The following is a 20313-nucleotide window of genomic DNA, read 5'->3' as shown; positions in this document are numbered from 1 at the left end:
TGTGTAGCACCAGCTGTCCTGGACTCGTTTTGTAGACCAGGCTGGCCTCGAACTCACAGCGATCCACCTGCCTCTACCTCCTTGAGTGCTGGGATTAAAGATGTGTGTGCCAGCTCAGGCAGTATTCTTAACCACTGAGCCGTCTGTCTGTCTAGCCCATACTACACTTTTTACCTTTTGACTGAATATACTGCAGTCGTCTCATCCATGTGAGTGCGCATTACCGTCTGCTCTGAAGGAAACACAGGTCTAGATCAACTTTATCTTCGGGACTTTTTGTTTCCATTTGGTCTTAACTTGCACTGCCTATTTTCCAGTTCTTTTGATATCACAAATGTCTAGTTTTGGGGGGGGGGCAGGTTTCTTTTTGTGTATTATTTCTAATCTGCTGTAGCTTAAAAAGCAAGGTCTATGTTGTTTTCTCCTTTTTCAAGTGTTCACAGAGATCTTGTAAAGGAAAAGGGCTGTGGGGAAGAGATCATTACAGGCTGTTGTGCGCATAGGCTTTTCATCTGGATTAGGGTTAGGATTGCGGTTTAAAGAGTTCTTTGATATTACTATAAACAAGATTTCTCTGTCATCTTGGAACTTTTCTTAGGATGTCAAATAAAATCAGATAATTTAAAATGAAAAGGAACCTGATTTATTTTTATTATCACTTTTAATTTCAGAGCTCCAGAGATTATATTGGGGTTGCCATTTTGTGAAGCCATAGACATGTGGTCATTGGGATGTGTGATTGCAGAGTTATTCCTTGGATGGCCACTCTACCCAGGAGCCTTGGAGTATGATCAGGTAACAGAACTGTCACCGTGATTTGAATTGGTAGAAAGTAAGAGTAACTTTCAGTTTTATAGCAGTGCACGATTCTTCATATGCAAGATGTGAAAATCTCCATAAAGTGTCAAAACTTAGTATCTTTCTTAGGGAATTTAAATTCACTTAACATTAGATCTTGACTTAAAAGCGCCTTTCTTTCTTTCTTTCTTTTCTTCTTCTTCTTTTTTTTTTTTTTTAGATTTTTATTTATTTATTTTATGTATATGAATGCACTATCTGCATGTCCATCTGCACACCAGATTTCATCATAGATGGTTGTGAGCCACCATGTGGTTGTTGGGAATTGAACTCAGGACCTCTGGAAGAGCAGCCAGTGCTCTTAACCGCTGAGCCATCTCTCCAGCCCTAAAAGCCCTTTTCTAATACTCTAGTAATATCTTACTTTTCTAGTGCTGTGATGAAGCATGATGAAGGCAATTTACAGAAGGAAGAGCTTGTTTTGGGTTTACGTAAGTTACAGAAAGTCAGAGTCTGTGAGCAGAGGCAGAAGCAGCGGGTACCTGCAGCTCACATCTCAAGCCACAAACAGAAAGCAGAGAGCTAGTGCAGAGTAGCAAGAGACTTCTGAGAGTCAAAGCCCATCCCTATTTATATACTGCCTCCAACAAGGACACACACCTTCCAGTCCTCCCCAGACAGCCACCAACTGGGACCAAGTGTTCAAAATGCTGGACACTTATTGGGGACATCATATTCAAACTAGCACAGATAAATTTTTATAAGCTAAGTTACAATCTAAAGACTTCAAACCAGTTTTGTAAAATAATTCATCATCCTATATAGCATATGATATTTAAACACTATAGTATTTAGCTTTTGTTTGTTTGAGGCAGGTTGTCCATCTGTAGTCCCCTCTCACTTCCACCTTGTGATCCTTAGGGCGTTGTGCATCACTTGCCAGGCCTGTCTTAACATTTTTATCTTTTGAGACAGGGTCTCTCTTTGTTGTCCTGATTGACTTGGAACTCATTACACAGACCAGGATAGGATTAACTCATAGCGATCCTCCTGCCTCTGCCTCCCAAGTGCTGGGATTAAAGATGTGCGCCACTATGCCTGGTCTTAATTCTGATTTTTATTGTTGATTTTCTATATCAAAAAGGATGTGAGGGGCTAAAATGACGGCTTAGTGGTTTAGACATGTTCTGCTCTCCTAGAGGACCTGAATTTTGTTCCTAACTCCCACATGAGTTAGTTCACAACTGTCTGTAATTCCAGCTGCAGGGGATCCAACACCCACCTCGGCCCTCCATGGGCACCTGTACACACATGCATATACACACAGCCACATAGTTCAAAATAAAATGAATCTTAAAAAAAAAAAAGGATGTGAGAAGTAATTTGGGTGACTTAAATGTTTCAGTATTAATTATTATTAGCATGAGATGACGTCATTGACACTGATCTCAGCATTCGTGTCCTACTGGGGAACCTTCTCTTTTAGGTCAGGTTTCTAGATTGTCTGATTTGTCTCCTTTATAATTCTGAAGTTCTTTAAAAGACAGTTTATGTAACAGTATCTGTACATCTTCTCTTCTGCTATGTTTTTAGTCAACTTTGATGTAGCTGATAAACTATTGCCAGTGCTGAAGGATTTGGCAGTCTAACTAGAGTCTCATAATTCCAAGATGCTGAAACACCAAACCACCAATCAGCTGCTAGAAAGTTACTGTGGCTTTATGGATTAGTTTATGACATGCTGCACAGTCCTTTGGAACAGGGCGCCATCTAGTGGCAACTTCAAGTTGAATTGCTGCTGTAGTCTAGATTTAGGCTCCACAGTGTCTTCGGCAGGTCAAGTTAGCCTTATCAGAACTTTAAAGGTGAGTTACTATGCTTCCTCCTCCAGTATCCCTGCCCCCCTCCCCCCAATGAATAGACTTGTTAAGTCACAATGGTAATTTTAAAGACAAAAGCCTGACCGAAACCCAGTTTTTCTAAATCCTGTGGTTTGTTGGTTTGTTGGTTGGTTTTTTGTTTTTAGAGACAGAGAAATAGGAGAAACCAAACCACACTTGGAACAGGTATTACTGGTTTGGATGAGCAATATTTCCAGAGATTACACATATCTGTATATGTGTATATATGTATTCTTCCAAAGGAGCTGAGGAAAGCCATTATCACAATGCAACAATAATTGTAGTTTTCATCCAGTTATTAAAAATACACATATAAGTTATTTTGTTCTTAATCTTAGGAAGTCTTCCCCGTTTTGAGATAGGATTTCACACTATAGCCCAGGACGGCCCAGAGTTCACTAGATGGCCCAAGTTGTCCTCCAATGTAAATACTCTTACCTCAGTCTCCTGAGTGCTGGACTACCCAGTGGAGAGGAATTTTGCTTTGTTTTTTGTTCTTTCTTTTCTTTTCTTTCTTTTTCTCTTTTCTTTTCTTTAATTTTTTTTCTTTTTCTTTTTTACAAATGTTACTGTTTGACTTTGCACCTATCTCCTAAGATTATGATCACCCACTTCAAGGTTAGTAGGATGTACTTCTCTCTCGTATCTGTTCTCTCTTCCCAGTATTCAGGTGCCTCTGTGCACTTAGATGCTCCAAATAAGGTACTGGGTTCCTTTTCGTTTCTTTAAAACAGGGTCTCGGTAGCTTAGAATGGCTTCTAGCTCTCTTTGTAACTGAGGATGGCCTTGAACTCGTGATTTTCCTGGTTCCATCTCACAAGTGCTAAGATTATAGTTGTGTGCCCAACTAAAAACTTGTGGTTCCCCCCTCACAAGGCTCAGGATTGAACTAAGAGTTCTACCACCAAATCATAGCCTTAGCCTTTGTACATTATTTTAAAAACACATCATTACCATTTTTACCATACACTGACAGTGGGCAATAGCAATATTTCTCATTAATGCTTACCGAGTTCCTTTCTGGCCCAGAAACTCCTGTTACCCTTCCCTTACATTCCTCTCATCGCATCCCTGGGAACCTTGTAGTCTCTGTTCTCAGGCGAGAAGTATAGATTATAGATAAGTGGCTGGAGAGATAGCTTGCTGCATGGTGTATTTGAGGACCAGAACTTGCACCCCCAGATCCCATGAAGTTGAATATGCCTAGTCCCAAATTCATGACAAAGGGACAGGAGCTGTATCTGCAAAGTCTGGCTTCTACTGAGAGACGCTACCTCAGTGAAGAAAGTGGAGAGCGACTGAGAAAGCACCTAGCCTTATCATTGGTCGCTACACACTTGCGAACATACATGAACATGCTCCACACCACACATGCTCCCATATACATGCAAACAGGCATACATGCATCACACCCCACAGAGACACATGTTGGAAAAATAAAACAAAAAACCTAACACAGACAGTCTGCTTTCAGAAGCCATTAACAGCAGATACGGGATTTTTCTTAATCTGAGAGGAAGGAGTTGATAGAAGAAAGAACAAGAAGACGAAGGAGAGGTGGACTGCTGAATAAAGAAGTGTCTAAGGTCAGACTGGAAAGAAGGAAGGCAGAGGGCCTTTCTGGTCCTGAGTTATATTTACCTCTTTAAAGCCCATGCTTTTTCTTGTACTGACCAGTCATGGAGTGTGAGAGCCACTATCTAAGGTGTAATGTGTGTCAGGCACTGTCCCGGATGTTGGGAATTGCAGAGTAGAGTAATAGGATGGAAAGGAAAGTGTAGTATACCAGATGGTGAAAAGCACAATGGAGGAAAATCTAGCTGCAAGAGTGGGGGTTGCTGGGAAAGACAGAGCTAACTCTTGCTTACTGGCTTGGAAGGCATAATGAATAAGGTGACCTTAGAGCCCCAAACTGAAGAGGACCGTGTGACACCCAGGACAGGTGTTCCAGACAGAAGACAAGGAGCTCAGGGGTCCTGTGGGTAGGGTTTTCGATGTGTCCCCTGGGAGGATGCATCTGGAACCATGTCACTTTCTCACACAGGTCGCTGAGGCTGTCTACACTCCCCTAGAATAAGTCATCTAGTCTGTTTATCCAAATCCCTCCCCTTCCTTCCTTCCTAGTGAGTTATTGGCTGGGAATAGGTCATTGGTAGAGTGCTTGCCTAGCATGTTTGAAGCCATAGATTCAAGCCTCTCGTATTGCCTCCCCTTACCCGCAAAGGTAATTTCATCTCTTACTATTTCTCTTTTAGTAAATCTTTTGTACTTCCAGGCTTTGGACATGTTGGTTTCCTCTCTTGACTTATATAGATCTTTAATATTTTACATTATATTAATAATTTACATATAATATACCCAAGCTTTTCTCAAGGAACTCTGACTACATTTATTTCACGGATCCTTCCCTGTCTGTCCTTACATTTACTGTGTACTTAAACTGCTGTAGTTTCCTTCCTTATGTGAGTTGTTGAGGACGTAGACAGTATCTTTTTCTTAACCAGAGATCTAGTGTAGTCGCTGATAAAATGTTCAATTAATGCCTGTCATATGAAAGAATAAATTGTTTTTTTTTTTCCCCCAGATTCGATACATTTCTCAGACTCAAGGTTTACCAGGAGAACAATTGTTAAATGTGGGTACAAAATCCACAAGATTTTTTTGCAGAGAAGCAGATATGTCTCATTCTGGTTGGAGATTAAAGGTAATTCACTAAAAATATATTTATTAAAGAGTTTTTAAAGATGCCTCGTATGGATAATGCCTTCTATACTCTTTATCTTATTGCTTATTCTTCAAAGCTTTTTAAGCTCATGTGCACACACGCACATATAGTTATCATTTCTGTTCAATTTTATATTAATATATATTAATAAGCACTATATGACAGGGTCTAAATCTATCTACTTTCTACCTTTACCAGCTTTGGTTTCTTTTATAGGGTTGAGAATGGGTATCCTAGTTTGGTTTACTGTCTATAATAAACACCATTACAAACAGCCTGGCGAGGAAAGGGTTTATTTGGCTTTCACAACCTGCTCATAGTCCCTCACAGAGGGAAGTCAACAGATCCCCTGCAGGAATGCTGCTTAGTGGCATGCTCTAGCCCCCACCCCTTAAGTTAAAAAATTCTTTCAGATTTATTTATTTTACTTTTTATGTGTGTTTTGCTTGCATGCATGTATGGGCACCACATGTGTGCCTGGTGTCTTGAGAGACCAGAAGAGGGCATCAGGTCCTCTGGAACTGCAGTTATAGATGCTTGTTAGCTACCCTGCAGGTTGAGGAAAACGACCTGCATCCTCCACAAGAGCAACAACAAGGTTTTTTTTTTGTTTGTTTGTTTGTTTTTTATTTTCTGTTTGTTTTCAAGACAGGGTTTTTCTATGCAGCCTTGGCTGTCCTGGAATCACTCTGTAGACCAGACTGGCCTCGAATTCAAAGAAATCTGCCTGCCTCTGTGTCCCGAGTGCTGGGATTAAAGATGTGTGCCACCACTGCCCATTGCATCAGTGCTTTTAGCCACAGAGCCATGGCTGCATCCCCTTGCAACAAGTGTTCTTGACCACCGAGCTGGCTCTCCAGCTCCTCCACTGGCTTCCTTATACTGCCTGAGACTGCATGTGCCCAGGTGTGGCACTGCACCAGTGAGCTGGGCCCTCTCACAGTGAGATGGACCCTCCTACATCGATCATTAATCAAGAAAATGTCCCGCAGACTTGCCCATAGGCCATCTGATAGAGATTTTTTTTTCAGCTGAGTTTCCATTTTCCAAGATAATTGTAGCTTATGTCACGTTGACAAACTAACCAGTACAACAGAGCTTTACTGTGTAGTCCAGGCTAGCCTCCAACTGGATCTTCTGTCTCAGCCTCCTGAGTACTGGGCTTACCTGAGTGCATACTTCCTGGCTTCATATTTATTCATTTATTTGTATTATAAAATATATTTGCTTGTTACTATTCTGAAACTACTATACCTGGTATTAAGCTAAATGTGTCAGGCTTACAGGAATAGAAATTGGGATATGGTGAGTAATACTATGTTATTTCTCTCTGATATTTATGATAAGACACTGGAAGAGCATGAGGCCGAGACAGGAATGAAGTCTAAGGAAGCCAGGAAGTACATATTCAGCAGTCTGGATGATATAGTGCACGTGAGTACTGAAGTCACATGTAAATCTTGTGTGCTGACGGTGATCCTTGAGGGCTAAGGACTGAAGACACCTTACTCATTTTCTAAATGCTTACTTTAAAAAAAGCTTACTTTTTAAGTGTTTCAGACAGAATTAACTCAAAAAATTTAAACTTCCAGGGACTAAATTGCATTTGTTTTAAATCACATTTTAATTAGTTAATTAATTAATTTCTTTGATCTTTAAGAGACAAACTAACAGGAAGACTTCTTTTCCTGTCTTAGTAATAGGTGTGTGTGTGTAGTAAACATTTGGGCCGGTGAGATGGCTCAACAGGAAAAAGCACTGGCCATTTAAGCCTAGTGACTTGAGTTCTGTTCCTGGAACACATTTAAAGGTGGAAGGAAAGAAGCTGCTCCACAGAGATGTCTGAATGTCCTCATGTGTGCATGCATACAAACACACTCACAGGTGTAGACATTCAACACACACACACACACACACACACACAAACACTCAACACAGACACACACAGAGACAGATACATCTAGACAGAGTCATATACATTGAGACACACACACTCACTCAGGGACATACACACTCAACATAGAGTTGATATATACAGACACACACACACACACACACACACAGGCATAGACACCCATGGACATATATACACTCAACACATTTACACACATGCACTCACAGAGATACATATACAGTCATACAGACAGACATGCATTCACAAAGATGCACACACAGGCCCACCTGTGCACTCACTTATGCAGTAGTGAGTTTTTTGTTTTGTTTTGTTTTTTTAAATTTCTCACTTTGAATCTTGTTTGTTATGTAGATTTCTGAATTCCAGTTCTTTCTGTTTCAAATAATCATAGTTCACTGTTTTTCGGTTTGTGAAAATTTAGCAAGTCCTTTTTTCTATGGCTTATTTTTATTTCATGGCTTGAAACTTTGCCGTTATAGGTGAACACAGTGATGGACTTGGAAGGAAGTGATCTTTTGGCTGAGAAAGCTGATAGAAGAGAATTTGTTAGTCTTTTGAAGAAAATGTTGCTGATTGATGCAGATTTAAGAATTACTCCAATTGAGACTCTGAACCACCCATTTGTTAATATGAAGCATCTTCTAGATTTCCCTCACAGCAACCAGTATGTCACATTATAATCTTTTATAGTATTATTTTTAATTTTATTAATTTATTCAGATTATATCTAAATTGTTATCCCATCACTTGTATCCTCCTGTTCCTTCCTCCCTACCTCTTTCACCCTATTCCCCTCCCCTAGGTCTGTGACTGAGGGGGACCTCCTCCCCCACTATTATCTTTTATAGTATTTTAAAAATAATGGTAGCTATATAGAAAGTCAGTGTCCTCATTAAATGAGATTGAGCTCACACGGCTGAGTTTGTGCAGACTAGTAAGGGGCAGAGCAGAGTCAGAGCACAAGCTGGAAGGCCAGACAGTGAGGGGTGGCGAGGAATGGTGGAGGCTCACTCTGAAGATCCATTTCCATTTTCACTGCCCTCTGAGGCTGTGTCCTTTTTGAGACCTGTGAGTCTGTTGTCTGTTTTCCTTATATATCTTTTGATTTCTTGTTATTTTGCTCCTCTGAATTCTAGAAGGAAAGGAGGGGTTTTATGGGTTAGTAAGGAAGAAGGTATGCTCACATCCTGAAAGCCTTGCCAGCTGATGTAAGCAAAACTTGAGACATTTTCGTCTCCCAGACTGTTGTTTTTGGGTTGGCAAAGGCAATAGAATCGTGTACATCAGAGCAGAAGAGAGAGCTGTTCTGGGGGAGGAGTGGACCAGCACAAGGGGAATAAAAGGGAGGACCATGGGAGGGCCATGAGAGGGACGAAGAGATGCATAGAGACCCGTATGGGTGGAAATGCTGCTGCATCGAAGCGTACCACTTCAGACATTAGGGAGCACTCGCCCCTGCCTAACACAACTTAGTTACTATTTTAAAAATAGTAAAGAAAGTTATTATGTGAATGAATCAATATTCATTACTGTGAAATGCTCTGTATTTGTATTTTTATAAAACCCAGCTATACTTCTCTTAAACACTGATGATATTCTGTGGATTTCCATAAATAAGCACTTTGAAAATAACATCATAATGATGTTCTTGATACCATTAATTTAGTTATTCATATATTAAAATTTAAGAAAAATTATATAAAGTAGAGATTATTAAATTGTATGCTAATCAAAGTGCATAATACTACTTTGGTTTCTTAAAGTTTTACCAGCATAATATGTATTTGCTTTTATATTTTTCTTCTACAAATTTATGTTAGAAAAAGTACAAGAAATAAAGTACAAATCATAGAATTTGTTTTCTAAGTAATTTTTATTTTGTTGTATACATTAACCTTAAACTGAACATTTTAAATAATGTTTCAATATTCTCCTATTTTTATTGTGCAGTGTAAAGTCCTGTTTTCATATCATGGATATTTGTAAGTGTCCAAGTTCATCTGAAACAAATAATCACAGTAAAATGTCACTCTTACGACCAGTTACATCAAATAGCACTGCTGCTCTAACAGCAAACTTTACTAAACTCGGAACATTAAGAAGCCAGGTAAGATTTTACAGTTGTTAATACTTTATGAAAAGTCTTTTGATTGGTCAGTTTGCGTTGAGGTGTAGAAGCATCAAGCCAGTAGCAGGTGCAGCACAGGATGAACATTAGTATGGCTGTTCTGTTACATCTAAGCTAAGGCGAGTGTATCTTTTCAGCCATCCTCTCAAATCCTCCTTCTCTGCTGTCAGGACTGCAGCTCCATCAAAAACAGAGCTCAGTGAACCCACTTGAAGTTGATGAGCCTGCCTTTTGTTTCACTCTCTGGCTTCATTTTTTATTGCAGAATTGTTACCTTAGTCAGTAGGTGTGGATTTGTAGTGTCTCTGTGGCGGTTGGAAGGCTGCCCTGCATAATGTGAACTACATCGATTCTTTCAGGCGTTAGCCACATCCGCTCCCTCGGTTGTGCACCGTGGCATTCCTCTGCAGGCGGGAACTGCACAGTTCGGGTGTGGGGATGCTTTTCATCAAGCCCTGATTATCTGTCCTCCAGCTATTCAAGGTATGTTTTCATTTAGAATATAATGTAGGCATTTCTGTCTCCTCCTCTGCTTCCGCTTGCTTCCTTCTCCTCCTCGTCCTCATCCTGCTCGTTCTCCTCCTCCTCCTCTTCCTCCTCTTCCTTCTCTTCTTTTTTCCTCTCCTCCTTCTTCTTTTCCAAGACAGGGTTTCTCCGTGTAGCCCTGGCTGTCCTGGAACTCACTATGTAGACCAGGCTGGCGTTGAACTCAGAGATCCACCTGCCTCTACCTCTCAAGTGCTGGGATTAAAGGCATGTGCCACCACCTCCTGGCTTTTCTTCCTTTTTTAAAAGATATGTTCTTTCTATGTAGCTCAGGCTGGCCTGGTACACACCTCACCATCCAGTTGCCTCTGCATCTGGAGTTCTGGCTTTCCCACCTTAAAGCAACAGGCTCCTTACAGATAAGGTCCCAAATGCCAGTGTCCATCTTTAGTGGCAGTGCTGTGCAGTTTTAGTGAAAGTGACTGATGTTGAGTCAGGTGACCTGGAAATACACTTGTGAGTTTTCTATTTAGAATGCCACTTGGTTAAGCTTTTTTAGCATTTATAAAGGAAAATAGACTGGGTAGGTGATATGGTCATTCCTGCACTGTGGTGTGTTTTATGCAGATATGGAATAGCAGTGTTTTTCAGAGTGTATCTCTTATAAATAGCACCATGTGTAAAGAGACTCATAAGATAAATTTCAGTGTGATAAGACAAATCTTTTATCATTTGTTATTATTATTACTCTTATTATTTTGGGTGTTTTTTTTTTCAAGACAGGGTTTCTCTGTGTAGCCTTGGCTTTCCTGGACTTGCTTTGTAGACCAGGCTGGCTGCAACCTCACAGAGATCTGCCTGCCTCTACTTCTCTGAGTGCTGGGATTACTGACGTGTGCCACTTGTGCCTGGGTATCTTTTTATCTTTTTATTTGGTTTATAATTGTTAAAGAATAGCTGTGCAAATATTTTAATGGCATAACTGTAGTGTCTGCCGTAGACATGGTCTTGGCCTCTCTAGAGACCCTAAGTATTGCTCCTCTTGTTTGTCTGTTTGATTTGCCTTTCAATTTAGAGACGTTGTCTAGCTTTGTAGCCCAGGACAGCCTTAAACTTAAAATCATCCTGCAGCTGTGCTCCACCACACCCAACTCTTCTGCAGCCTTTGTATCTAGATGTTCAAATATTAAAGCAGTTCTAATCAATTAGTTTGTTAACTTCACTGTAAAAATTCAAATATTGAATTTAATCAGAAAGGTGAAGGGAAGAGAGAAGAGACAGAAATGCTCACATTTATGTGAGCATTGCTTTTGGAGGGCACTTGTGGACACAGAAAATAGAGCACATAGACAGTAAACCTGAGAAAAATAAACAGAAAAAAATAATGTTTTCTTTAGGACTAGCACTTAACAATAGAGTTCTGTGATTACAAAAAAAAAAAAAAAAAAAAAAAAAAAAAAAAAAAAAAGGATTTTGTCCAATAGAAAAAGACTAACAACTGTAGTATTTTATTACTTGTGACTAAAGAGAAATACTTAAAATCACTCCCATTTAAAAAAAAAAAAAGATTAAGTTACACCACCCTGTACTACACAGTATTTTGTTGACACAAGGGGTGAATTTGTTGCAGTTTTGATTACATTGCATAGTGACAGGCCCCCATCTTAGTTTGTGTGAGTACACTTCAGACCTATCACATAGCAGACAGATTTGCCCAGTGATGTGCTCCATAATGAAGTTGACTGCTACAAAGGTTGGAATTATGATAGATAGGGTTGATTATAGTTCGTTTTTTCCCTCATCTTTGGGGATATTCCAGAATTTTATTTTCAAAGCTTCTAAGTTGGGTGTGACCCTGCTTAATTTCAGTTCTGTATTGAAAGAGTTGTTATTTACAAGGTGGTTTGCGACACAGTGAAGAGAAAATTTAAACAGTAACAGAATTAAATGTCCATCAGGCCTTTCTGTCTGTCCCTCCCTCCCTCCCTCCGTCCCGTGCCCCCCCCCCCCTTCCCACTTCTCACAGAAGTGGTAGCATTTTTTCTGTAGCCCTAGTAGCTTGTCATATTAGGCAAGGCACGGCTGCATTATCAGATCAGGCAGGACAGGCAGTTTTCGCTACCTCCTTAAGAGGCTGAAATATGATAGCATGTATGTAAGTTTGGGCAGGTCAGAACCCTCCCCCCAGAATCTATCCGTTACCTGTGAGATATGCGCCCTCTTTTGGTGACAGGCGTGGGAGGTCCTGACAGTTTTGAAGATGACATGGCGTAAGCAAAGCGAAGTATGTGTGTAGAGGAGGCACGTTTCTGTCCTAGGTTATTGTGAAGATCTAGGCCTGATCCTGTCTTCCCAGGCCCCTGTGATGGTGGGAAAACTGTCTGAGAGGTGAGAAGTTGCAGGAAGAATAAGTGGTTCTGTTTTGTAGCTTTGTAGCACTTTTTTTTTTTTAAGATGGAGTAATTTAGCCTTGGAATTTGAGACAAAATACTACAAAATAGATAGGAGCAACCCATCTTTACTAATAGGTTTCTTTGTTCATTATGCTCATGTAGAAATGGACAGAATGTGGATCAGAATTTCAACCTTTATCTTTAAAATAATTATATAAATTACACAGCTTTTTTCTCCTGTTGGATGACTGTTCTGTTTCCTAGGTATTCCTGCCACACATGGCAAGCCCAGCAGTTACTCCATAAGGGTAGACAATACAGTTCCGCTTGTAACTCAGGCGCCAGCTGTGCAACCGCTGCAGATCCGACCTGGAGTTCTTTCACAGGTTGGTCACAGTGTTCTCTTTCTTTTCCATGTGTGCTGTCGTCCTTAATGTAAATACAAGTCCCATGTCAGCCTGGACTTCTAGGAAGTACTGAAGGGGTCTGGTGGGGAATTCAGTTTTTTCTGCAGGCCATGGCCTTTAGCTTTTGTAATTACTAGTTGTTGCCATAGCTGTTTGGGTTTGGGAGGCATTATTTGTCACTTTGTTTGGGCTGTTTTCTGATGCAGCAGACATGGTCTGGTAGAACACAGCAGATGCTGATACCTGCCTGGCAGCAGGTGACACCCATGGCTCCGGCAGCTGCAACACTGACTTCAGAAGGCATCGCTGCTTCACAGAGGCTGGGAGACTGGGGGTAAGTCCACAGCAGAGCTTCTCTACGAATGATATGCAAATCGGGTCACAATGAAAAGGAGGTTCACTTTTTTGAACTTGCTTCATAGGAAAATGATTCCACACAGCAATCATTACAACTCGGTGATGCCACCACCTCTCCTAGCCAACCAGATAACATTATCGGCCCCTCAGCCTATCAGCGTGGGCATTGCACATGTTGTCTGGCCTCAGCCTGCCGCTACCAAGAAAAATAAGCTGTGCCAGAACAGGTTGGTATTAACTTTGTTCTGCGCTTTGAAGGTAGACTTTAAAGTTTGCATGTACACTAAAGGGTCACTCTATTGTATTCAAAAAAATGACCTCTTTCGTAGCTTTGATACAAACACTAAGCTGGCTCCCTTCTTAATTTCTCAGAGGTATTTTGGTAAAACTAATGGAATGGGAGCCAGGAAGAGAGGAAATAAATGCTTTCAGTTGGTAAGATTGTCTTTATTGACCTTTTGACTTATTATTAAATGACTAATACAGCAGCTGTAGACATTTGGATAGCGCATATACAAAGAAGTATGCAAATGCGAAGTTCAGCAACATTTCAGAGATATTTTACAATGCAAAATGCTTGGTGTATCAATGTGTTACACCTACGAACAAGTGAACGTTTGCGTTGTTTGGTTTAACTAAGTATCTTTAAGAAGCATCACTTTTATTTTGGTGATAGAGATTACAAATTATTCCTTTGGTTGCAGGAGTAATTCATTGCAGAATACCAATATCCCACATTCAGCATTTATTTCTCCAAAGATAATCAATGGGAAAGATGTTGAGGAAGTAAGTTGTTTAGAAACCCAGGACAATCATACCTCAGAAGGAGAGGCAAGAAATTGCCATGAAGCGTCTGTCAGACAGGATTCTTCAGTTTCAGACAAACAGAGGCAAACCATCATCATCGCCGACTCCCCGAGCCCTGCCGTGAGTGTGATCACCATTAGCAGTGACACCGACGACGAGGAGGAGACCTCACCCAGGCATTCACTCAGAGAGTAAGTGCAAGAGCCAGCTGTTTGTGACATACTGTCAGTGTCCCTTGGAATAAATATAGTTGTAGCCTTTATCTGAATTTGTAAGCTTTAAATTTGGGTCTGAGTAGCTGGTTCTGCTATTGCCTGCCTTTCTTTCTTTCTTTCTTTCTTTTTCTTTCTTTCTTTCTTTCTTGTTAACTAACTTTTAAGACAAATTTGGCTGGTTTCAGAGTCTCCTCTCAGTTTGCCCCATGTTTTCTCTCTCTCCCTCTCCAGGTGCAAAGGTAGTCTAGATTGTGAAGCTTGCCAAAGCACTTTGAACATTGACCGGATGTGTTCACTCAGTAGTCCTGATAGCACTCTGAGCACCAGCTCCTCAGGGCAGTCCAGCCCGTCCCCTTGCAAGAGACCGAACAGGTAGAGGAATTTAATGGGTGGTTTTTATAAATGCGAGTCTGCTAAAAGCCTGATTTTTTTCAGTCGTGTGTAAAGTAGTGTCTGCCCTTTACTACACCGATTGTTCTTTTGCACACAGGTTTTGAACTACATCCGTTTTGTACGCTTGCGGTTTTCATAGTCATTTTTTTCTATTAAAATAGCTCCAATTTGTGATGGTGCATACCTTTAATACCAGAATTTGGGAGGCAGAGGCAGGGGATCTCTGTGAGATCAAGACCTTCCAGGGCTACATTGTGAGAACTTACCTCAAACACACAAACCAGACCTTTAATTGAGAAGTTAAAGTCCTAATACAGTGGCCCACTGCCTAGAGATTTGTCAGTCTCCTTGGTATTGCCTTACTGGGGACATGGAGTACGTGAAATAATGTCTTCTAACTAGCACAAGTGCTAACATGTTGAAAGATAAGCCGCAACCATTTTTAGGAAATACATTTGATTTAACATTATAAAAATTGACGACAGTATTTGAAAAGGATTTTAAAGTTAGCTTTATCCAATTTCCTTTTCCTTTAGTCAGGAACTGTGGTTAGAGTACTTACTAGCTGAAGCCCTGCAGAAGATACAAATAAGCCCTACTGCATCTCCTTATGAGTTGCTTAGAAGTTGACGCATACATAAATGTACATGTAACACTCCTCAAAATGCACATATAAAATGGTTTTAAACATGAATATATGCATGTAAAAAAGTATACATATAAAAAGAGATGCCTAAACTTGTTAAGATTGAAATGAATGATTAAAACAGGCAATGATGTGGAAATACCAGTGCACAAGGGCTGAGACGGTGGGGAGCATGGGATTCAGGACTCTGACATGGCTGCAGGTTGACCAGGAGCCCTCTCAGCAGGACACAGACCCTGACCATCACTAGGATCTGAAATACGCGAGTCCCTAGTTCACATGTTTGTTGAGATGCCTAGAGTAATACTTTGTTTTGTTTGTTTCTGCTTTGATGTTTATGTGTATGTGTTTGTGTGTGCATACACGTTTGTGCATGAGCCTCTTCAGTTGCTCTCCACCATATTCTTGGATCTCTTACTGAATCTGGAGATCACTCATTTGCTAGACTAGCTGGCTAGCAAGCTCCAGGGCTCCTCCCGTCCGCCTCCCAGTGCTGGGACTGCAGATACACACCACTGTGCGCAGCCTTTTATGTGGTTGCTAGAATCTAAACTCAAGTTCTTGACTTGCACAGCAAGCATTTTGCCAGTTGAGCTAGCTTGCTAGCCCCTAGGACAGAACTTCTTATCTTGAAGAATTATAAAGAATTTTATGAACTATTATGATGGAGCAAATGTGAAGGAAAGAAGAAATAGTTTTAAAAAGGGTATTTATGAAGTGGAATTTGGTTTTTATTGGTCTGAATAGAATATGGAAATTCTGTGAAAAAAATAACATTGGACAAAGACAAAATAATATATAAAATAATTTAGTATCTCATTAGTGTGCTGGAGACTATAAGTAACATTAGAACTAATTATGTAAAAATGTTTTCTTATAGTATGTCAGATGATGAACAGGAAAGTGGGTGTGAGACAGTGGATGGCTCTCCAACATCAGACTCCTCAGGCCATGACAGTCCATTTGCAGAGAGCAGTTTTGTGGAGGATACTCATCAAAACACAGAGCTGGGGACTTGTGCTGGCACAGAAGCCAAGCCAGCTGTTGGCCCTGCTGTGGAGCCACCAGTGGGAATAGAAAGTAGATTGAATGTGGATGCGCACATGGCAAACACAGGTAAACTCAGTTCTAAGGTTGCCCTGTAAAGGTCTGAACTCAGGAGACCAGGATTATCAAAAGTCATCTCTGAGCTCTCATCTTGACCCTACCACATCTCTTCAAGTATTCCCCAGTGCTCAGAAGCCATGACTTTCTCTTCTTAATAGCCATGACTTTTTCTCTTTAGAAGCCATGACTTTCTCTTAAGTTTAAATTAAGGTTCTTCAGTCACCATTGCATAAAACCTGTAGGTACATGTCTAATTTTCATTAGAGAAGCAGAAACCCCAACTGTAATTTTGTATGCGTGGTGGTTACTGTTGCCAGATTCTACATGCCAGCCATTAATAAAAGGACAGCCCGCCCCTGGAAAGCTGAACCAGCCTTCTGCCCCGGGTACTCGTCAGCAAAAGCCCACATCAGCGTTCCAGCAGCAGCAGCAGCAGCAGCATTTGAACTTCAGCCAGGTGTGTTCCTGTGTGGACTTGTGAGCATGTGGGATTTACGCCTAGCAGTTTGTTTTCTTGTATTATTTTAGTTTTCGATTTTGTGTATGTGTGTGGGATGTGTTGTGGGATGTGTGAATATTGAGCAGAGATAATGGGGATTATTATGTTGTGGGATTGTTTTGGAATTTAACAAAACTGTGTGCATGAGTGTTAGCTTTACATGTAAGTGCTATATAAATGGCAGGGATTGGTACCTGGGATAGCAGTGCCAGTGGGCAGTGGCAGTGGCAACGATTTGTAAGAAATAGAAAGAAGTTAGTGTGCTTTCTTTTCCTTAATCAACTAGACTCCGAGATCCGGTGGGAGCCGCAGTCACAGTCCCTTTCGCCTTTGCTGTGATCTTACAAAATGTGCTGTTCAGTCACGTTTTTCTTTGTGATTAGGTTCAGCATTTCGGAACTGGGCATCAGGAGTGGAATGGAAACTTCGGACATCGAAGACAGCAAGCTTATATTCCTACTAGTGTTACCAGTAACCCGTTCACTCTTTCTCACGGAAGTCCTAACCACACAGCAGTACATGCCCATCTGGCTGGAAGTGCGCACCTCGGAGGACAGCCTACTCTCCTTCCATACCCGTCGTCAGCTGCCCTCAGTAGTGCTGCACCAGTGGCCCACCTCCTAGCCTCTCCGTGTACCTCAAGACCTATGTTACAGCATCCACCTTACAATATCTCCCATCCCAGTGGCATAGTTCACCAAGTCCCTGTGGGCATAAATCCCCGTCTGTTACCATCCCCAACCATTCATCAGACTCAGTACAAGCCAATCTTCCCTCCACATTCTTACATTGCAGCGTCACCTGCGTATACTGGATTTCCATTGAGTCCAACAAAACTCAGCCAGTATCCATATATGTGAAAACTCAAAAACAGTATATTGAGGAAGCTCAATGATACAAACGTTTAATTAAAAATAAAAACATGGTATTTAATAAATATTAGCCATGGCACAAGAAAATTATTTTTGAATCATGTAGACTTGGGTGCAATTTAAACAACTTTGAGCTTTAAAAAAAACTCTCACTTTTAATGTGTTTTGCACATTTGGTATAACTTGTCTTTGGTCATGTATCTTCTTAATGTAGTAACTCTAGACAGGTGACTTATGGGAGCAAAAGTCCAGTTTTGCTCCTGCTATTTTTTATAAAATTGCCTTCTAACTAGTGCAAGACACGTCCACATTTGGGAAGCCATTCTGTGTCTAGACTTAGAGCAACAGATGCACATGTGTCAGAATTACAGCATACGAGTGAATTGTATCGTCCGTGTCTTAGTGTGTACATGTCGGGGCACTTAACCTAAGCAACTGAGCTATTGTTCTGTACATTTGCATGTGTCTTTTGCATGGGCAAAATGTTGCCTAGACTTGGCTCTTAATGTTGTTCTAATAATCTCAGCTGCATTGTAAACCGTTTCCACACATAGTGCCTTAAATATTTGAGGTTGAAGTTATTACCTATCTGTAAATGTTGAGGACTGCAGCACTTAAAATTCAGACCTACTCTTTAGTTTTCTTTCAGTAGAGTGACGTTCCTTTTGGTTTCGTGTGGTATGATTTCAGATAGTAGCTGCTTTTTCCTTATTAAGAGGGCAGCATGTTTGCTATAGCCGAATTCTGCTGTCTGATTTTTTTCAGAATGATCTAGCTTCAAGAAAAGCAAGCAGTTAGTAGTGCTTAAGAAAACTTGATTCAGTAACTAATGGACAGCTGATATCTGTCACAGCACAGCATCTTATATCCTATTAAGTGAGACTGCAATACAACCTACGTTTATTTTGGGAGTGTTTGCTGTATCATTGGACTTCATAAAGTGTTTAGAGTGCAGTAGGCATGACGAGTAGATAATGAAAGAAAATGCAAACGCTCATTGACTCGTGATGTGGTTTCTTCTTCGCTTGGGCAGACCACGCAGTATTTAACACATAGTCGCAGAATATTAACTATCGAAGCTTGAAAAGATGTGAGTTCTTTGTGTGCAATTTTTCAGTTATGCATGTGAGAAGGTTTTTGGTTTTTGATTATTTTTAAGTATTTTTACATTGTAGTACTCGTTTCTGCTTGTTGGTGGTGTTTGCTTATTTAATACATTCCGTCAGGGACAGAAATTACATGCTTTTTCTCTTAGGAAGTGTGTATTGGGTTTTCCCCTCCCCCTCCCCTTGGTGGTGATGGTGGTGATGTTTAAATGAAGTTGCTTTTACAGCACCAAAGACTTAATCATCCATTTCTTATATAAAAGGTAGCTACTTTTTGCATAGACCTCAAGTATATTGTAGTGTAGAGGTGGAATTTAAGGAAAGGTATTAAACCAAGGCTGTGTTTTAGCTTACAGGCAAGTAATAAATTGTATCATTTATCTTGAATGTACCATAGATAAGCTGCTACATAACGATTGCCACTTCAGATAGCTGTGAAATTAGGTGATTAACTAGTTGTTATTTAGCTTTCTAATTTCTGTATAAGTCTAATTACACGAGATAGAAGCTGGGGTTTTGATTTTTTTTTTTCTTTGCTTTTCTGTTTGGAGTGTCATTGTAACTACTGTATTGTAAATGATGGAAACAATTGCCTATGTTATTTTGGAGTGTGTTATTTGCATCAGTATTTTATCTCTATTAATGTTTGTGCTCATCACTGCATATAAAAACTTGGATGTATCAATGTAACTTAATTTTTTATTTTCATACTGGCATTGTAGACACTTGAGAAAGCTGTATCTTGCAGGCTTGACTTAACTTTTTTTCCTTAAAAGTCTGGAATATAATCTTACAGCATTTACTGGAATAAACAGTACAAAACATTTGAGTGTAAAACTCCAAGTGTTTTGGATTGACAGCATTTCCTTACTAAGCAAGTTGCACATAAGTGCAGCTCTCGTACAGCGCTGATGATAAGCTAATAGTGATACGTTTTTCTTTACTCCATTGACATGAGCAGTGTTTTATTTAATAATCATCCATGACATAAACGTGCCTGAAGTTGATTTTTTAAATTACAGTATTAGATCATAAAGTAAAAACCAGCAACACATTTTTAGTCACTGAAAATGAAGGACTTGATTCTCCCACAGGTTTCAGTGTTTTTAGTAATTGATTCTATGCATTTTATATAAATAGAAAGATATATAACACACATTACGAAAAGAAGTAGACTGAGATTAACTTGAGGACTATTTACAGACGACACGTTGTGGAGTCACTGTTGATGTAACCTCTGTCCTCCACGGCCTTCCCCTTTGAGTCATGCAGTCCAACAGGTGTTTGCTCACTTCCTGGAAAAGATTCATTGCTGGTGACAGATGTTTCAGAAACATCAGGTACACAGATTAATTGTGTCACAGCAGGCACAGAAGTGGCCCAGTAAGCCAGCTTACTGCCCCAAAACGATGCATTTTCTATATTTAAAGTTGATGATGGGAGCAGCCTTGTTAAATTGATGGTAGATGGTAACAGTGACATTTTCATATCACAGTAATGCCCTTTAAAGGCATGTCACAGTTAAATGCACTGCTCTTAATTAATTGCAATCATGGGC

The 20313-nt window shown here is 40.3% G+C and overlaps 1 protein-coding gene across 6 annotated transcripts in view; it reads left to right on the top strand.

Annotated features, from left to right (window-relative positions):
* The window catches only part of Hipk3 (homeodomain interacting protein kinase 3), an 88415-nt gene extending 68423 nt beyond the window's left edge, over positions 1-19992 (top strand). For 4 of the 6 annotated variants that reach the window (XM_051144267.1, XM_051144265.1, XM_051144269.1 and 1 more), the window contains exons 3-17: positions 672-795; positions 5284-5403; positions 6772-6858; positions 7819-8003; positions 9290-9446; positions 9827-9950; positions 12611-12732; positions 12963-13087; positions 13176-13337; positions 13483-13545; positions 13815-14108; positions 14364-14504; positions 16052-16287; positions 16596-16735; positions 17161-19992. In XM_051144267.1, the coding sequence (XP_051000224.1) occupies positions 672-795; positions 5284-5403; positions 6772-6858; positions 7819-8003; positions 9290-9446; positions 9827-9950; positions 12611-12732; positions 12963-13087; positions 13176-13337; positions 13483-13545; positions 13815-14108; positions 14364-14504; positions 16052-16287; positions 16596-16735; positions 17161-17637 (2557 nt within the window). In that variant the 3' untranslated portion in view covers positions 17638-19992. Of the gene's footprint in view, positions 1-671; positions 796-5283; positions 5404-6771; positions 6859-7818; positions 8004-9289; positions 9447-9826; positions 9951-12610; positions 12733-12959; positions 13088-13175; positions 13338-13482; positions 13546-13814; positions 14109-14363; positions 14505-16051; positions 16288-16595; positions 16736-17160 lie in introns of all 6 variants that reach the window. The other 2 variants (XM_051144271.1, XM_051144270.1) reach the window with 2 other exon arrangements.
* The last annotated feature ends 321 nt before the right edge of the window (positions 19993-20313 follow it).

The sequence above is a fragment of the Acomys russatus genome, chromosome 4 (genome assembly GCF_903995435.1).
Source record: "Acomys russatus chromosome 4, mAcoRus1.1, whole genome shotgun sequence".
Taxonomy (NCBI): Eukaryota; Metazoa; Chordata; class Mammalia; order Rodentia; family Muridae; genus Acomys; species Acomys russatus.
The sequence above is the reverse complement of the archived record's forward strand: the minus strand, read 5'-3'. Positions and strand labels throughout refer to the sequence as shown.